Here is a 19428-nt window from a genome sequence, read left to right on the forward strand (position 1 = left end):
CATTAACAATAAAAGTTAAAATGACCCTTTATAAATGTGTTGCTTCCAAGGCACTTTGTCGGACTCATTATCACTACTACGCGCAATTGAAACGATTTGATAGCCGACTTGATCAGTCACAGAACAATATAATATGCATTCTCGACAATAAACAGGTGAAAAAAGTGGGAACATATAGAAACAACTGTTGTTCTATTATTTCACAATACAACTAATATATTATGTTGACAAGTGTACCGACCATGTGTGTTGCGTAAATCTAAAGGAATGTTTAAACAGTTGGTGGTTTAAGGAGAAGTCTCAATAGATACGTAATGTTTTAAAAAAAAAATACTTATCTGCAAGTCACATTGACAAATTAATAGGTACATATAAAGGCAACAGTTTGTATACCGATGTTCAAAAGTAAAAACACGATCATTATTAAACAAATCTGGGTTACAAAATTAAAGCAAGGGAAACACGTCATCTATAATAGAAAAACGGAGCAACAGAATCACTAACGAACAACAAAAACAATCAACAAGTTAACACGCATATATAAGAATATATAAGTTCTTGAAAACGGGAGTAGCCTTATAACCCAAAAGGGCATAACAAAAACAATGCTAAATTCCATTTGAAAATGCCTGGGAATATGACAGTTGTTGTCCATTCGTTTGATGTGTTTGCTCCTTTGATTTTACCATTTGATTGGGGACTTTCCGTTTTGAATTGTCCTCGAGGTTCAGTATTTTTGTGATTTTACTTTCTATGTTTAACTTAGCCTTAGGAATTTGAGGCATTAGTATCTTGAAAAAAACTTAATATTAATACGGATAATTTAACACATGTAGGTATGCTCTCTTGGAAACTATCTTGAAATCAGCAAATTATATATGTATTTACAGTCATATTTTTTAGACTTTAATAAAGCGACAGTCATTTCCTAAATCATATATGCTCCTCAGCTCTGTCTGTTCTCGAAACCCCAAAAACCCTTCAATTCTAATAAAAGGGCACCGGTTATCGAACATTTTGAAGTACAAAGAGGCAAGATATATCCTTATTCAATTTCATTCAAATTTTGTATGATTCATAATTAAATCCACTGAAGGTTCCATAGTAATATCTAGTCCATAAGCTTTCATTTCACATCAAAATTACTCAATGTACTACTGTACAATATGTTCTTCCTAACCAGACATGAAGAAAGGGTTTTATACCTTAACAAACTGGAAATATAACACCGTGATGAAAAAAAAATCCTCCAAGAAAACAGTGTTTCAATACTGGTATGATCTAGATGATTAATGATTGACAATTGCAAATTCTTTTTAAACCTGCGTCCTCATAAATACATGTGATAAATTTAAAGGTCAAATATTGTTTTCACTGTCAAATTTCACGTCTTAGACAACAGTATTATTAACGTGTTATAAACAAGACCAATACCGAGCCCGGACATGTGTCGCTACATGCAATTCACTGAGGTAATTTAAACTGGGACATACATGATCAATACTTTTTATTGAAGCCAATAACAATTTGACAAACTTTTCCTATCGGCAATCATAAAGTGGGTACATGGTGGATGTAAAATGTGCCTACTCGTTGCAATTTAAGCTACAGACAAAATAAACCACCATATAAAGTTCTCTACTTAAGGTCTTTGGACGGACGGAGTAAAGCGGTTACTATGCCTACTCTGGTGATTTGCGATGTAGGTGAAAAGAGTATTGATGTCCATTTGATACATGCCCCGCATGCACTAACATTTTTAATGTTTAGTGAACCGCGTAAAATGAGTCAACATTTTTCTTTGGCATATGATATTAAACGTTCACATAGTACTGTGAATCTATTATAATTCGTTGGATACCAATTTGTGTGGCTATCGTGATTACAGGGTAACACGAAAACGAAAAGTTTTCCTCAATCCACGATCATTGGTACCCACAAAATTAAATCAGTCGCCAGTATACTAGTACTCAAGTTATCAATAATTAATAAAAATTGTACACTGATATGGGCGGTCGAATGGATGAACGTACTTACGGAAGAAAGCATAATAACTCTTAATCTTGTAGATTGAACATACACTTAATAAAAACAAACTTATAATACAGAATCGATATATTTATTTTTTCAAAACGTAAAGGAGAAAAAAATGTTTAGGTGAATCACAATAGTACATAAATCTTGATAAGTTCCAATTTAAAGTGTTAGATTCATGGCTTCTTTTACTGCTTAAATATTTTCATAAATATCCACATGGATGCTACAAGCATTACTGACATCGTCATAGAATCTGAAATTAGAAAAAATACACAATTATTTCACAACTTTACTTCTATAGATTCTTTATTTAAAATGCAATCTTTGTGCTGCATATGCACATTGACATTTATTAAATGTCTATGAATTATTTGAAGGAGGCAACTAAAATAAAAATGTATTCTGCAATATCAAACATAAATTGAAATAAGTTAAGCTTCAATACAGTCTTATTTGTTACTTATTGTGCAACCTAAAGAATTGTAAAATAACACATTTGATTTGACAACAATCTCAATTACTAAAAATGGTTTGCCTCATTTTGGTTTTGATCGTTCCTAATGAATCAGGAAAAGCGGTTCTGTCACATCAGCATTATAAAGCGATATTTTCATTTTACGTGCAAACCATAACATAACAGAACTAGCTTATCTAAAACCGGATATTATAAATGGACATGTTATTATGAGAACTGTTACGTACCTGCTCCTGAACATGTTGTTATACAACCAGCATGTGTAAGATCTTCGTCACTACCATCAGAACAATCAACGGCTCCATCACATCGTTTAGCACTGGTTACACAATTTACTGAACCGGATACGCATCCATAGTTATCGGCACCACAATTCTGTAAAAATTCAATAATATGTGATTCACGAGTTTAATTTTCTTTGAACTATACAAAGTTCTTATACAAGAATAATCTTCATTAAAAAGAACATGAGAAAAAGACTACATTGGTTTTTTTTTCTTTTAACAATACTTGCGTAAGAAAAAATCATATTCATCCTGTTTAGGACATTAAGAGGAAACTTTCTACCTCATCGAAATTGTCTTACCAATATACGTATTTTTGTCAATCATGAAAATGAAAACCGTTGTTGCATTGTCTGGGTTTTTTTTTTTTTTTTGGAGCACTTCATTGTTTCTTTTGTTTCGGTTGTTTTCCCCTTATAATTGATGTGTCTCTCGGTTTTAGTTTGGAACCCGGATTTGTGTTTACTCAATCGATTTATTACTTTTAAACAGCGGTATACTACTGTTGCCTTAATTTAATGTACAGACGATTTGTTTTCCGTTAACTCCATCTTTGAATTCGATAAAATTTTCGAAATACATTTTAACATGTAAAATTCTATTTTTATTTCGTTGAAGGGTTTACAAGAATTAAGAGAAATTAAAATATAACAAACCATTGATTAGGCAAAAACGTTATTCATTTTAAAGATCTAACCGTAAGTCTGTCGTCAAGGGTTTTATGTAAAAATTTAAGAGGGAGGGAGTGAGTTGTTTTATCTGACCTTTTCTTTTGTACATAATCATGAATATAATAACTAACATAACATTTTTTTTTTTCAATTTAGGAGATTTATGATATCTTAAAGTTCCATTTGATATAAGATTAATAAGTATATACGATACAAAGTAAGATACGCCAAGCACAGATAGAATGAAATTCAAAACAGTGTAGCTGTGGCCATTGATTGACACATTAAATTTATCCATTAACTGGGACAATTTACGTGAACGTTTGTCTGTAACGACCACTGTTCACGACGCACCTACGATAGACATTTAAACTGTGGGGTCACCAAAGGTTTCTTAACGCCTTTAATTATAAAATAATTCGAAAAGTTAATCAGGAATAACCTTAATGTTTTGATTTATATAATTGATATAAATCAAAACATCGTGTTATTTCTGATTAATTTTTCGAATTACTTTATTAAGGTGTTGAGAACCTTTGGTGACCCCATAGTTTAAGTGTCTTTAAAAAGTACATAATGAGCAGTGGTCGTTACATACAAACGTTCACCTAAATTGTCCCAGTCAATGGATGAATTTAATGTGTCAATCAATGACCACAGCCACACTGTTTTGAATTTCATTCTATTTTCATTGCAAATTTAAAATTTGACTTATGGTCAGTTCAACGTGAGATATTTAGAACAGTAACCTTATCTAAGTTTCCAAGTTGATTGGGATAACAAGTTGTGGTCCAGCAACTGTTAGTTTCTGAATCGTCACCAGCACAGTCCGTTCCACCGCCAGATGCAGCCGGGTTGTCACATTGTCTTGTCCGGGTGTATTGTCCATTACCACATGTCACTGAACATGATCCATAAGCTGACCACGTACCCCAGTTTCCATTGACTGAAATTATGTTATAAATTCAAACCATGAACATATATACCAATGCATATTTCTTTTTCTATTCAGATATATTTTGGTCCGTAAAAAAAATATATTCGCGACGGTTTCGTAGGTTGCATGCCATCAATTCAAATTCCTATATAGTCAACCATTTTTTTTATCTTCATATGTAACTAAATCATGTACCCGAAGTTTAACAAGTTTAATTTCATGAGAACCATGCATATATACATATATATAAGAATTCCATACCAGAAGAACATTTTGTACGATGTACATTTTAAGTTTAAATCTACGGTCATGGAAGAGCAAAATATCAATTCAGCATTGGAATTCTTTTTATCTCACTTAACGGTATCGTACGATGAATTATATCTGATTACATCCATGTCATTTAGTCTGTTGATAAAAAAAAATTGTCACATTGACAATCAAACAATATCCCATAATTATTTATGTCATAAAATCATATAAAATCAGAAATGTCACTAATAAACGATAACTTGAAACTACTTACCAACTTGACCACTTCCTAATTCCACAAAAGCGAATACTGTCATAGCCAACAATAACCGGTTCATGTCTGAAAATGTTAGAGATTATTGTCTTTATTTTGACTGCGTTTGCACATTTTTGGCTTCTTTAAAATAAAAAAAAGACGACATGCACTTCGATATATGTCTTTTTGTTTGGTACTTTTGAAACTGTATTTGATTTGCCGTCACATCGTGTTGGGTTTTCGTCAATGTATTGCTTATATTTTTTATGAAAACGTCCATTTAAAAAAACGACAAGAATCTCTAAATAATTAAGTTCGATAAGAAAATAAACCTATTAGTTAATTAAAAGCATTGTACAGTTTTACATTTATTTGAAAATAATGTTAAATTTTAAAAGATATACCTGCAAAGTGTTTCCTGCTGAATTACTTGAACTGAAAACTTAGAAATACACTGTTCACTTCGCAGTTTTAAATTTAATATCGAGTTTCTAAAGAGTGGATCTTTATCACAATATTTAATATTTAGATAAATACATAGTATAATATTAAAACGCAAAAATGCATAAGTCAAATTATATTAACTCAAAAATAATATTTAGAAATGATATAAATATTTAGCCTATATTTAATAATGTAGGTCTTAATCGGATATAGCACACCTGATCTAGTTAAAGATTACTTAAATTGTCGGCATAGGTATCAAACCATGCTATTGATTCCATCTTGGGTTTGTTTATGCCAAAGCTTAATATCTTCTATTAAATATATATTGTCTGGCTTTCTTTTTCATCAAAATGAAAGACTGGACTACTTATCCCATTCACGGTTAGCAAATGACGTTGGGCTTCTCTGTCAAGAAAAAGGAACGTGCGCTCTATTTCAACACTGCATGACTTTTGAAAAAGGGAAACAAGGTTTCAAGAAGATATAATATAAAACATGAAAAATGGGGATTACAAAGAGAGGCACCGGTTATGCTAATTAATCTTGTAATAGGATGCATGCAGCATTTTGCTAGTAGTGCTCGAACTTATAAAACTGGCTGAATGGTGCATGCCCGATTAATCGATACTTTGTCTTTTTGGGCATGCCCAGGTCTACAAATATCTGTACCCATTCATACCTGCCTGTTCAATGGGTGTTCAAAGAATTTTCAAACAGGAAGTAACTGACGTGTAGATCTCAAGGCGCTTATACATAGTACAACTCGTCATTATAAAGATTCAGCCAGAATTTAAAACCTATCAATTTAAGGGGAAAAGACTTTCGAAGGGACAAGTGTATCATACCCCCGGTCCTAAAATGCGAATATATTTTATTTATTAAGTTATTCCTATATAATAAGATGGTTGTTGCTTGCTTAATCAATTCTTCAAAACGTGGTATTAAAAAGAGTATAATACACGTACCTAAATAATCCAGGAGACTGCGGCATACAATAACAAAACCAGAAATTATGAGTTAAAATTTTCAAATTATACATGTGAAGAATAAAAACTATTGAAACAAGAAATAAATGAGAAAACTAAATCTTGATCTCATGAAAGGTTACAACGTTTATTGCAAAGAATAATATATAAGAGGCCTAAAGATTAAATGTACTTTTTCTCAAAATACATATAATTTCATTTGAAATACCATTTATTTGAGCATAAACACTAAAGAGAGTTGCTGCAATATGGTTTTCGTTGTAATGTTGCTCTGCTTTTACAGGCTTCACATGGTTTTGCAATACCTATATCGGGTGATTCGCTTTATTTCATATTCTATATAGTCATCAAAACGTTCACATCTGGGCGTTTCAATCCAAATATTTTGGGTCTGAGGGCTAAGTCAAAATCCGAAAATTTTAAATTGTTATGGCTAAACAGGGATTAAATTTCTCTGTATTTGTAGTCAAATTTTGAAATAAAATGCATAATTAACAAAGTAGAGTAGTCATTATGATAATGTTAGAAATTACTTTATTTGCTAACAGTGACCCAGTCACAAGGGTAATCTGCTTATCAGGTAATACACATTTGTTGATTCACCTGTTTGTTTAATAAAGGATAGTTTAATAACTCATCAAATAATAATCCATGTATATTTTTTATCTATATTTAAATAGTAATTGAAAAATGAAATTAATATTTTATTGACTTAATTCTTTTTTAATTCAAATTTAAAATTTATATTCCTTCTTCAGGTCATATGGTCAATGGTCTTACTTTGTAAACAAGAACACTGATTTTAATAAAAGAATGCATCCATGGAAGATAGAGCATCATGATGCTGGACTTATTTCATTTGTTGAGTTTGATGGATTGACTGTGTGATCACGTTTCTCCAACATTTGATATTTTAATGTATATACAAGTATTTTTTAGAATTTCTTTTTGGAGAAAAGTGACATTTTCACATTACGGATTAACGGAATTTACTTGTAATTTGAGTTACAGTAAATCCTACTCAAATTAACTTTTTTTATAATATGGTAATAACACTAAATTCAAAATTCAAAATTCATAAAAGTACTGCATCTTAGACCACTTATATCATACAATTTATATAAATTAAATATTAGATTAGATAATTTATGCATGAATACACAAATACTCTAGAAAATTATGAAATATTTGAAGTTGAGGGAAAATTAATACTCTTATAGTATAATTCAACCAGTTATGCATAAAAAATAAAATTTTAAAAAATATTTTGAAATACAACAAGTCATGTAATTAAAACATAAATTTGCTCAGATAAATGCATAATTTAGCTAAACTTTTATTAGTAGACTGAAATTGAACAAAGTAAATAATTCAGAAAACAATACAATTTATACTACTGTCGAACGTCCAAGTGGTGGAAGAAGTTTGCTCACCTTGAAGAATTCGTTCTTTCAGTGATAATAGTTTGTTGTTTGTATTTCTGTACTTCAAAGATGTTGGTCGCTTGGTATAGCTTGTATCTGGTTGGCTTCTATGTTGGCTTGTGTCTTCCTAAGAACTTCAATCAGGATGTAGATGTTTAGGTGTGCATGGTTGGCGTGCTTCTTGAGTTTTCTGTGTCATCTCTCTAAATCGTTATGGATGCGTGCGATCTCCTTTGTGTCTTATAGTGTTGTAAACAATAAATTTTCAACTAGTTCTGGTAGGAAAAGGTATAGAATTGCAGCACGTCTTACTCGTGGTCATAGGTCGTCGTTGTCTTTGTAAAGCGGTGGCGAGTCCCAAATCCTGTATCTTCCTCCATATGCATTGAGTTAAAAGGCGGACAAGCGGTATAACTGTCATGCTGTTTTGGGGTAATTTAGATCTTAGTTATGTGTTATTCGGAAAATGCATTCGCTGTTAGCTGTTATTGTCCTATTCCTTGTTCGCTGTATTTTTTTTATTTTTTTTTGTTATCTGTTACTGTGAGAATGCATTTGCTGTTAACTGTTATTGAAAATTTGACTGTTAGCATTTTGTCAGTTAGTCTTGATCAGTGTTTAGTAGAAATTAAAAATCATTGAACATTGGGGTCTTACCACTGGTTATATGGTGGTCCCTTACCGGTATTCAGAGAAAGGTTCCAGTAGCATACACATCAAGTATTATTTTCTACGAACATGTTTATTTAGAGTTACCTAGAATTTGTTTACTCAATGTATGATAATATTTTTTTGTTATGGAATACTATTTGTCAGCGTTTATTTTTGAGCTTTTAAAAAGAAACTCACATGTGCATTTGATTCAAATGGTGTGTGTAAAAGAATCACAGAGCGGAGTCTTTGTTTCTTGTCATATCTGGCATTTAAAAATAAAGTACAAATTCAGAATCTGAACTTTAAAAAAAAAAAGAAGTTAAAAATATATAAACGCTAATTAATTTAAAAAACCAATAACATATTGCTTTGTTAATATTTTTCAAAATATGCAATCTTACCAACACCTGAGAATTTGTTTTAATTAATGGTGTGCCAGCTGGTGTTCAATTTTGTCCATCCTGTTACTTTTTTTAACTGATAGCAGAACAAAGAAAATATCCAATGAAAAGTGTGGCTCACACTTGCATAGCAGTGTTCATTTGAAATCACATTTACATTTATCATTTAAGTAGATTACCCCCCCCCCCCAAAAAAAAAAAATCTTCATATAGTCAGTACGTTCAGAAAAGTCATCACATTTCTTAGTTTTCAAACGCTCTTAAAAAAAATTGGAGACAGTGGCAGTGAAAATTTACTATTATGTCCCTTTTTGACGATACTGACTGGGAACTTAGTCAATAGATCAGTTCTGTTGATTGTCAAAATTATTTTACACATTTTATGGGGTAACAGGAATGAACAAATGCAGTAACAGTAGAGACAAAACATCATTTAGGTCACACAAATCAATATAAAAAAAACTCGATAATTAATTTATATTTAATTTCCTAGAAATACAAACGAGATATATAAGTATTTAAACATTATACACGAACCATTTATACGTGTATCATCCCTGTCCGGGTCAAACAAAAACAAATAAACCAAACAAATGAAATATTGGTATTGCTGTTTTTTTACGCTAAGTATGAAGTAAGTATGGTTGCCGCAAGTCGTAAAAAACAGTGTACATAAGATGACATGCCTTTCTGTGAACTACCGCTTTTCAGATCAAGTTCAGCATGTTGGTTCTTATTTATTTATCATATTCTCTTCCTGTATATGCCTTTAAGTGTCCATTGGAGGCTAAGATATCACCAGAACAACCACCCATCGTACCGTCTTAGAGAAGGTTGAAGATGTAGGCGTAAAAAGCTAAAATAATTTCATAGGTTTAAAAACATTAAGACATTTTAAAAAACACTACAATACAAAAAAGTAAAATCATAAAAATACTGAACTCAGAGGAAAATCAATTCGGAAAGTCCATAATCACATGGCAAAATCAAATAACAAAACGCATCAACAACCAATGGACAAGAACTGTCATACAACTGAACGAAAATTCAAATAAAACAATTTTTTATTGTCAATGATTCTGATATACATCTTTCTAGTTTCTTACACATTTTAACACTGAAGGCTTGTCATTCTTGGATTTTTGGATCAATTACTAGTACCATAAGTTTACGAAGAGCTCCTGATTTTGTTTGGATTCGGAATTATATATAGCCAATATTCTGGAATTACAACAGCTTTTTTCTTTCAACTATTCTGGCAAATAAAAGCACGGAGGCGTCCAAAAAAAGGGGGGGTCTGTCATTATAAACATAGATAAAACACACAGATTTGCCGCTGGTGTGGGTATTTATATTTGGAATGACAAATATTGGCAAATATAATATCAATGACCTGCAACTTTAAGAAGGCTATGTATATATTAATGGGAAGAAATTCTTATATCATACGGGTCATACGTACGTGATGTGCACCTACTGTAGACTAAAATTTTTGTTCCATCTTTTTATCTCCTAATATCATCTCTGGCATTTAAGCAAAATATTAGAAGCAGTGAAATATATATGTGAAGGAGAAGCGATTTTCACATTATTAGTTGGCACTGGCTACGGTTACATGGAAATGTAACAATAATAAAAATATTATTGTTACATCGGAGACTAATTGCCGGAATGCAAAGTTGGGCAAGGAACCGATTAATTACGAATGTAACAATAATTATTGAGGCTACGGTTACATTGTGTTATTGTTACATGAAAAACAGCAATGTACGCTAAATTTATCAAATTTAAATCTTCTTTAGCTGTGTTGCTTAATTCTTTCATATGTACTAATTAATACTTGTAATAATGATAATTAATAAGTATTATTATTATACAAATGATGTTTATGTAGTTTTACATATTTATCTTAAAGGTAATAAAAATACCTCAGATTAGCAGTGTCAAAATGAATGCGAAAAATATAGTTTGTTGTTGAGAACTGAGGCTGATAAAGTGTTCATTTTTTGAAGTATTTAACTGCACACCTTCTCTTATTACTGTCATTATATACTTTGAACAATGGATGCAGAGATTTATTTTACCAATTTAGTTTTGGATGAAAAACTTGGGGTGCGTTTGAAACGAAAATGAAACAATATCAAGACACAAATTTCATACAGCTCTATACAAAAGCAACTCTAAAAAATTGATACATCAACTGAAGCAAAGTTTGTTAACTGCTAAGTTGGATACTGAAATCTGAGGAAAACCTAACATCCGTAATGGACGGCAATGCAATCATATTGAAAGACAACATGAAACTACACCACATGCTTTCAACCAAAAGATCGGATGAGAATATCAACATTGCGAGAGTAAAATAGTATTTCTCACCGAAAGCATGGCAAACATTAAAGACCGACCGTGCAAGGGCTGTATAGCCAGCCAAGGTCGTTAAAAACTTCCATTTGTAACATTAAAGATTTCCTTATCTTCTAAAAGGAATATCGCAGAATTGAATTGCACGGTATGCGATACAGACGTTCACAGCGGAGGGTAGGAGGGGTCCTGATCCCGAAATCCCGGGCTTAAAAACATGAAGTCCCGAGGTCCCGAATTAAAAAAAAAAAATCCCGACATCCCAAAAGATCAATCTCGATATCCCGAGCTTAAAAAAACACCCGATCCCGCATCCCGAAAAAGGTCCTGCCCCCTTATTACTGGTGTGGGATGGCTGCTTGGAGTGGATTCGTCAAAATGATGTGTCGGATTTAAACATGCTCCAAAAACCACTTACTGGATATTTATAAACTGTCATTGTAAATAAAAAAAATAAAGACATTGTATGTATTGTAAATATAAAATAAATGCCTTAAACTTTTATTATTTAGTACATATTACAATTAGTCCCCATTGTACATTGCTGTTTTTCATGTAACAATAACGCTATGTTACCGTAGCCTCAATAGTTATTGTTACATTCGTAATTAATCAGGTCCTCATCCAACCATGCATTCCGGCATTTAGTCTCCAATGTAACAATAATATTTTTATTATTGTTACATTTCCATGTAACCGTAGCCAGTGCCTTATTAGTTTATGAATAGCCGGACAGGGGAGTTCAAACCACAACCGGGGCTATATTATACCCACATTTATATGATGTGCGCCATTTATACTGAGATGTATGATTAACAGTTTATTGCAATATTTAATCAATTTTAATGTTTTAAACGAGACGTTTAAAAGTTTACTGACTTCTTGGTGTCCCATTGTTGGGAGTACAATACGTTGGTACGGAAAAGACGTGATATCATTGATTCCCTCCCCATATTTATTTTCCCCTGAACCCGCCAAAATCAGAACTCAAGACCTTTGACTTTGTGTGAAGCAGTTCTAGTGAAAAACTTTAAAGATAAAGGCATAATATTGATCCTTTCTGCACTGAAGGCATGGAAATAGAGGATTATGTAAGAAGTAACATTATATTTTCTTGTAATCACCACAATTGTTCTACACTTAATTTAAACTAATCAGCCAGAGCTCAGACATAAACAAGTCGATTTTTGTTTTTGACTTAAAGAAGTCAAAACATGTATTTATTATAAAAATGTGTTTTCAATTTTAGACTTATCTAAGTCAGAAAATGACAGACTTGTTTAGGTCTATTTATGTTGATGAAAAAACTATTAATTTTACTTGGTGGCCAAAGTACACCACCTATGACAGCAAAAACCTGTCTGAGAGTTCACAAGGACTTGAGCTATCTATATTTAATTATCTAATTGAACATCCTTAGTAAACACAGATGTTTTACCTCATAAAGTGTGGTTCCAGGTGGTTGCATTGTAAGGTTAATTAACATAATAAATTTATCTCTGACTTTTTAGACTCTCATTCATATTTTTCTTTAGAAGACAAAGCATTGTCTTTCAATGTTGTCATTATTTGATTTAGATGCATGACCTTTTTATAAATATTCATGGGTCTTAGGAGTCGATATTTACAACTTTTTGATTCTGGTCAATTATTTCTTGTTTAACAATATTTGACTTATTAAAGTCGTATTTTGTCTTGCATTAAAGGGAGACAAATCCTACAACTTACAAATAAAATTAGACCCCTATGAGCTAAAAGCAGATTCAGACTTATTTATGTCTGAGCTCTGACTGCTAATTGTACTGCTCCCTCGAGACTTCTCCTCGGGGCGTCTTGATTGACAAATAGAAATTGATTGTTGTTATGTAAGAAACACCATATCTGCCAACCTGTAAAACCTTCAAAAATTAAGGAGGGGGTGGAGGGTTATGACCTTTATCTGGACTTCGGGATCAGGTGGTTTTAACCTCGGGATTTCATGATTCAAATTGACCCTTTCTGGATCTGGGATTCTTTATTCCAATTTCTGGATCTCCTGATTTAATTTCTTTAACTTGGAGACCTCAGGATGACATTTTTTCAAGCTCGTGATTTTGGATCAGGACCTCTACAAACACCCCCCCCCCCCCCCCCCCCCCCCCCTCCAAATACCTACCATGCAGTGTAATCTAGAATACTGGAATAAAATTTTGTTCCAATAATATAGGTAAATTTTTTTTTAAAGACTACAATCTTGACAAAACTCATGATACTGGTGTTCCTGTACACCATACTGATGGTGTGGTTTCGGTAGTACTTGGTTATATGATTTGTTTCAGTTTTTTTATACAAAACAGTTAAGATATATAATTTGTACTTTCATAGTATTATTGCTATTAAGATATACATTAGCTACCAATAAAAATTGAGTCATCTGCAGGTCACTAATGACTGATCATTATCTAGTTGCAAATTAACATGAAATGTCACCTTACATTTATAAATTAGGAGAGAGCAAGAAAGTGGTTCATAAGACAGGTGGTCTTTTAATACAGGTTCTATCTTTATGAACACTACCCTTGGAATTAAAATTGATAGTCTTATATCATGTATAAATATATACAACATGCTTTTGAGTCAAGATCGCATTAAATCAAATTCAATCAAAACCATATGGTACTCACTTAATATCTAAATCTTCCAACGTTTTATCACAACTTTTTGAGATGTACATAAAATACAGTGCTTGAATATAATATTCTAAACTTCCTATTTAGAATTTTTACTCAGATATTCGAGTTACAAATGATATCACGCTTGTCAAGAAAACAACATAACTAAATTTTTGCAAAACATCAGTTCTAAAAATATCAATGATCTTTAAGTTTTCTTTAAAATTGGAGTTATCATCCTTTGTCCATAATTGTAGTTGAATGATCAGCTGCTTTATACAATCAAATGTTTAATTTTACTTTCCACTTATAAATTAAAGCAATCTTTAGCCTTCAGAGCTTACAGGTGATCTCTTAGCAGGTTTGCTTTTCATATACATACATGCATGTGTATGGTAGTCAGGCGCGTAGCAACCCGTACGCAAAAACGCAGTTGCGTACACATCGAAAATTTCACAAAAATAAAAATATGGTAAATCTAGTAAGAATTTAACTAAAGTAAGGAAGTTAATAAAAAAAATATACAAAAAATGTTAATGATCACTTTGTAGCTATATTCCGTTCCGAAAAACTAGCCTTCCCTTTTCATTTACGAAACCAGCATCGTGATTCTGTTGCTGATGCAAACAATTTAAAATAGCTGAGTCCTCCGGGTGTCAAAATACAATTGTCACGTCTTCTATGCCTCTTTACCCTGACATCTTTTCTGAAGATTTCAAACTTTATAACTGATGAAATAAAATTTATACCCGGGAATCTTTCAGATATTTAATGTACTTGCATGTATGCCGGTCTCGACGGCAACGGCAGAGCGGTCTTTTAGTAGAATGAGAAGAGTGAAGACCTACTTAAGAAATACAATGAAAACGAATCGTTTATCTGGGCTCGGTCTTTTGAACATATATCGAGAAAAAAAATATTAAAGCAGACACGGTTTTGGACATCTTTAGTAGAAAAAAAGAAAGGAAATGGGCATTGATTTTTCAGAATTAACTTTGAGAGAAAAAAAAAAAGCTTAAAACACTGCTTGTTCACTCATAAAATGAAACATAAATTTATGTGATTCGAATTTATATTTATGTATAATCTATTTTCTCAATAAAAAAAATACCATTTAAGTTGCACAGTGTTGGCCTAGAAATTAGTTTGTTTTCTAATGTAAAGTGGGTTCAGCATGATTAGGTAACAAATAAAATATACCTAATCAAGCCATTTTAACCCACTACACATAAGGAAAAAAAACCAAATTGTTAAGCCAACAGTACGGGTTTCTTTGATTATTTATTTCCAAAGTTGACTTGTTTCTCCTGAAAGTAATATTTCTGTGAGGTCATTTTAATTCCTTGGAAATTGCGAGAATGCAGGATTTTGCACCATTTATCCCAGAGCTTCTGGGGGCCTTCAGAAGCCCCCAAACCCCCTGCCGTATGACTTCCTTCTCCGGCATTGCGTACACATCAAAATTGCCTAGCTACGCCCCTGGTAGTTTCATTGATTTATTTATAGTGGATTAGAAATAATATTGAGAATGGAAATGGGGAATGTGTCAAAGATACAACAACCCGACCAAATAAAAAACAACAGCAGAGGGTCACCAACAGGTCTTCAATGTAGAAAGTCCATTTGTAACTAACGAGACATTTTACAGTATTCTCATTGTGTTCTTGTTATGTGTTATATTTAACTTTATTTATATGACATGTATATCACAACTGTTTTATTTTTTAGGCATGGATGGCTAATTACAATCAAAAAGCCTTGCTGGTTAGGGTTCTATGCAATTTAGAAGACACACAATGTTGCAGATCACAGGATAATACAATTGAAAGTGTCAAATTTTTCACTAGAGAAAACAGTCAGCATGAGGTATCAGAAGTAGTGTATGATTGTCATGATTCCTTTGATCAAAGACCCTTAGAAGATTTTTATGAGACAATAAACTCTTTTTTGGAACCATTTGAGCAATCAGATATTACATCAGAATACTGGAAGGACATTGTCAGATGTTTAAAGCTATATGACTTCAAGTATAAAAAAGTGGACAAAGTGGAATGTTGGTTTCCCCAAAAGAGCCCAAAGTCTGACAAAGGCTTAGAAGAGGCATATGCAAAGTTGTCAGCAGGTAAAATATATAATATGCAATCATTTGCATATTTTTTATCTGCACATTTAAACACATACCAGTATATATAAAAATAAGGAGCTGTGGTGTGATTGCCAATGAGACAGCTATCCACCAAAGTTCAAATGAAGTGGATGTAACAGAATAACAAAAGAACAAACTATGTAAGTCAGTTGAAGAGTGTTTAACTCATCAGAAAGCAACAACAAAAAATGTAACAGAAACACAGTCTGGAGATTTCAGGTAATATATAAATCTTTCACATCAAAGAATGCACTAATTACAGATCTGAGAGTACTTACATTTGCTGACAGATAGTCCATAAGCAATGACAACTAATTAAAGAATCATGTAAATATTGAACATTTTTGGGATATGATTGCTTTCAAGCAATCTGTAGACTTATACCAGTGACTCAGGTCTATGCCCTCACGTCAACCGTTTTATTCTAAACACTTAGGAACATCTTAGATTCGTATGATTGTCTTGCTTTAAAAGGTAGAAACAAACAAAGAGATTGAACTTTAACAACTTTCCTATATGTTCTTTTCATAATCTTCATGTTTGATATTTCCCTTGACTTATAATACCTGTTTTTAACAACACAGAAAGTCAGATTTGAGCAGTATTTATATTTAGTGTTTTTATAAATTTAGAAACACGTCAGAGGGAATTCCCTAGTTTTGATAAAAATGTGATAGTTCTCTGAATTCCGATAAATCTATTTCTGTCACATAAGAACTGAAGTGGAGTTTTTCTTAAATGTCACTGTTATGAAACTGATACTTGATATTGACTGTACTTCAATAAAGAAATAGAGAACCATCTAGGTCGTTTAATTAACATTTACATGATTTAATACATGTTCTCCTCCAGGGTTTGTTTAGTTAATTGTGCACATGCGTATAGTTTTCCTGACTTCAAGGGGTATTAGATTGAATGGTTGTTCTGGATTCCCCACTCAATTGATTAATTAAAAACTCGTGGGATCTTTTCTATGTATGTCTGCTATTGAGGGTTATTGTTGTTGCATAATTTTAAATCATATGCATCATTTAAATTAAAATAAATGTAGTCCACATCGTAGAACTTTAACCACAACACCCTTTCAGGCGAAATGGAGTCTTCCATATTATCGTTTCAAGTTGTCTCCCTCACAGAAGTAAATTCCGTCAATTCTGAGAGATCAAAATATACGATACAAATTAACTGTTCTGTTGATAAACATCGTATTATATTAAAAACAATCGCAATTTAAACCGAGTGATGCGTACGGAAAGGAGTCATGACCACTGACCCAAAGGAAATTATATATTTAAATAGTTAGGAATGGGGTTCCTCCTAGAATTAACGTAGAAAAATAGTTGATAAGATTTTAAAGATAAGAAGTGAAATACCTTCTTTCAAATGTGACATTGAGAAGAAATTCAACTTTATAGTCTGACAACAGATTTACTAAGTATTGCACAACACTACAGCTGTACTGTACAACAGCAAGAAATCTTTGAATGAATATAAAGTCAATTCATATAATCAATTTCGAGTTCTTTGACTACATTTATTCAGAAACCTATAATATGTCAAATATTTAATTACTATCCAAATTCAGATCTGTATCAAGCTTGAATAGTGTGTTTATTTTTGCCTGAACTGTTCAGGTTTGACCGTTTGAACCTCTGTGGGTGTATCCAGTTGTGCTCAGCAAAGCAGTTTATTGTAGATTTATTGAAATAAATGTTGATCAGAAATTCACAGTATCATCTATATATTGACCTTATAGTTTAACATATACAGTCAGGGGTACTACTTGTACAAGTGTATTTTATTTACTTGAAGAAGTAAAAAAATATATACGCATATAAGTGAATAAATAATGTTTGAATAATCTCCCCTTAATTTTCTAAAAAATTTACTTGTATAAGTAAATTTTTCTTACAATCCCACAAAAATCCTCAAGTTTTGAGATGTAAAATCATGCCTTTAATGATTTTTTCCAGGTTTGCTCATATTTTTCCATTAAAGTTCAATGTTTCATCTCATTAATTCATCAAAGAAACTGATTGAGCATAGATCTTGTATATTTGCGCAAGGCAATCAAAAATTGCTCCTTTGGGGCTTGTTAATGAGCAGTGTTATGAAGATAACAGACAAATGGGATTTTCATTGTCCATGAAATTACACTTAAATAATTAGTAAAGACATCTGTAAAGGGTACACAATTTAAAATTCTATTAGAGCAAAGAAATCTTAAGAATTCAAGAAAAGAAGAAAGGATGATTTTTTTACTTATACAAGTAAAAAATTCTGAATGCCTAAGGGACATAACTAAGCCAATTTTTTTTTACCTATACAAGTAAATAAAATTCACTTGTATAAGTATCCTACAAATTTACTTATATGTGTATATTTTTTTTTACTTCTTCAAGTAAATAAAATACACTTGTACAAGTAGTACCCCTGACTGATATAGAAGACCCTTTGGGATATTCACTTAAAAATCTAATAATTAAACTTTCGTGATTAGAAAAGTTTCATTATCAATGGATTGCAGTGAAACTTTTTAAATATAAACAATATTTCAGCTACATTGTATTAGTCTATAACCCTGATAACTATTTGTTTTATATATTTTCAGAACAGAGGCAATATGTTTCATCATTTAAGACGGCATTACAAACTGATATGAATAATGGTCGGGCTAAAAATTGGATTGAGTTATTGATAAAAATACTTCTAAAATGTCTTGGGAGTGATCATATGTGTGGATCTGCCACAAATCGACACGACAGCATCAATACTACATTGGAGACTGTTTTGGGGGATTCTGATGATCCGTTCACACAGATGGAGTTTAATGCACCTTACTCTAGTATCTCAAGTACCTCTTCAGAGTCATCAGAAACTGAATCGTCACCGGGATGTATTGAGGAAGACAGAGTAACAAGACACACAGTAGTTCCAGATTACTGTGTCGTGCTGCCCGATTTTCCTGGTATCTTTCCAATAGTTTTTGAACTGAAACCTGCTCATCAAGAGTCTCATGCACTTGTCCAAAATATACAACAAATGTTGTCCAAACTTTTCTTCCAGGATGTTGTATTTGGTGTTGTTGTTTCACCCAGATCATTTCAACTATCAGTAATTATAAAACAGGGAAAAGATCTTCATTTTGCAAGTACAAACAATATTTACATTTACAAAAATAAGAATCAAGTAAAAACACTTGATTTGGGAGAGTTGAATAATATGTGTACTTTTATTTACCGAGTGTTAAAGTGGGCAAGGAAAACAAAATGTTTGTTGAAAAGTAACGAGAGATGTGAGGGAAAAGAGGATAGCTGTCATCATGTAATTGGGAAAAGATGAATCTTAAAAAACACTCAGCAATATTTTTTTTCAAAATCAGATATTTTCACAGTTGATAGATGAATAAAGGACTAATTTTGATATACTTTTTTACACAGATTGAC

At 32.0% G+C, this 19428-nt stretch overlaps 2 protein-coding genes across 2 annotated transcripts; one reads left to right on the plus strand and one right to left on the minus strand.

Annotated features, from left to right (window-relative positions):
• Window positions 1–2103: 2103 nt before the first annotated feature.
• Window positions 2104–5394, minus strand: LOC139519585 (netrin receptor UNC5A-like). The gene is made up of 5 exons (XM_071311758.1): window positions 5317–5394; window positions 4931–4996; window positions 4217–4413; window positions 2740–2887; window positions 2104–2290 (listed from the first exon to the last, which is right to left on the minus strand). Exons 2-5 carry the CDS (start codon window positions 4992–4994, stop codon window positions 2223–2225), a joined length of 477 nt encoding a protein of 158 aa, XP_071167859.1. The 5' UTR covers window positions 4995–4996; window positions 5317–5394; the 3' UTR covers window positions 2104–2222.
• Window positions 5395–12126: 6732 nt separating this feature from the next.
• On the plus strand, window positions 12127–19405 carry LOC139519586 (uncharacterized). Its single transcript, XM_071311760.1, has 3 exons — window positions 12127–12276; window positions 15565–15958; window positions 18594–19405. Exons 1-3 carry the CDS (start codon window positions 12259–12261, stop codon window positions 19322–19324), a joined length of 1143 nt encoding a protein of 380 aa, XP_071167861.1. The 5' UTR covers window positions 12127–12258; the 3' UTR covers window positions 19325–19405.
• The last annotated feature ends 23 nt before the right edge of the window (window positions 19406–19428 follow it).

Source organism: Mytilus edulis, chromosome 4 (assembly GCF_963676685.1).
Source record: "Mytilus edulis chromosome 4, xbMytEdul2.2, whole genome shotgun sequence".
Taxonomy (NCBI): Eukaryota; Metazoa; Mollusca; class Bivalvia; order Mytilida; family Mytilidae; genus Mytilus; species Mytilus edulis.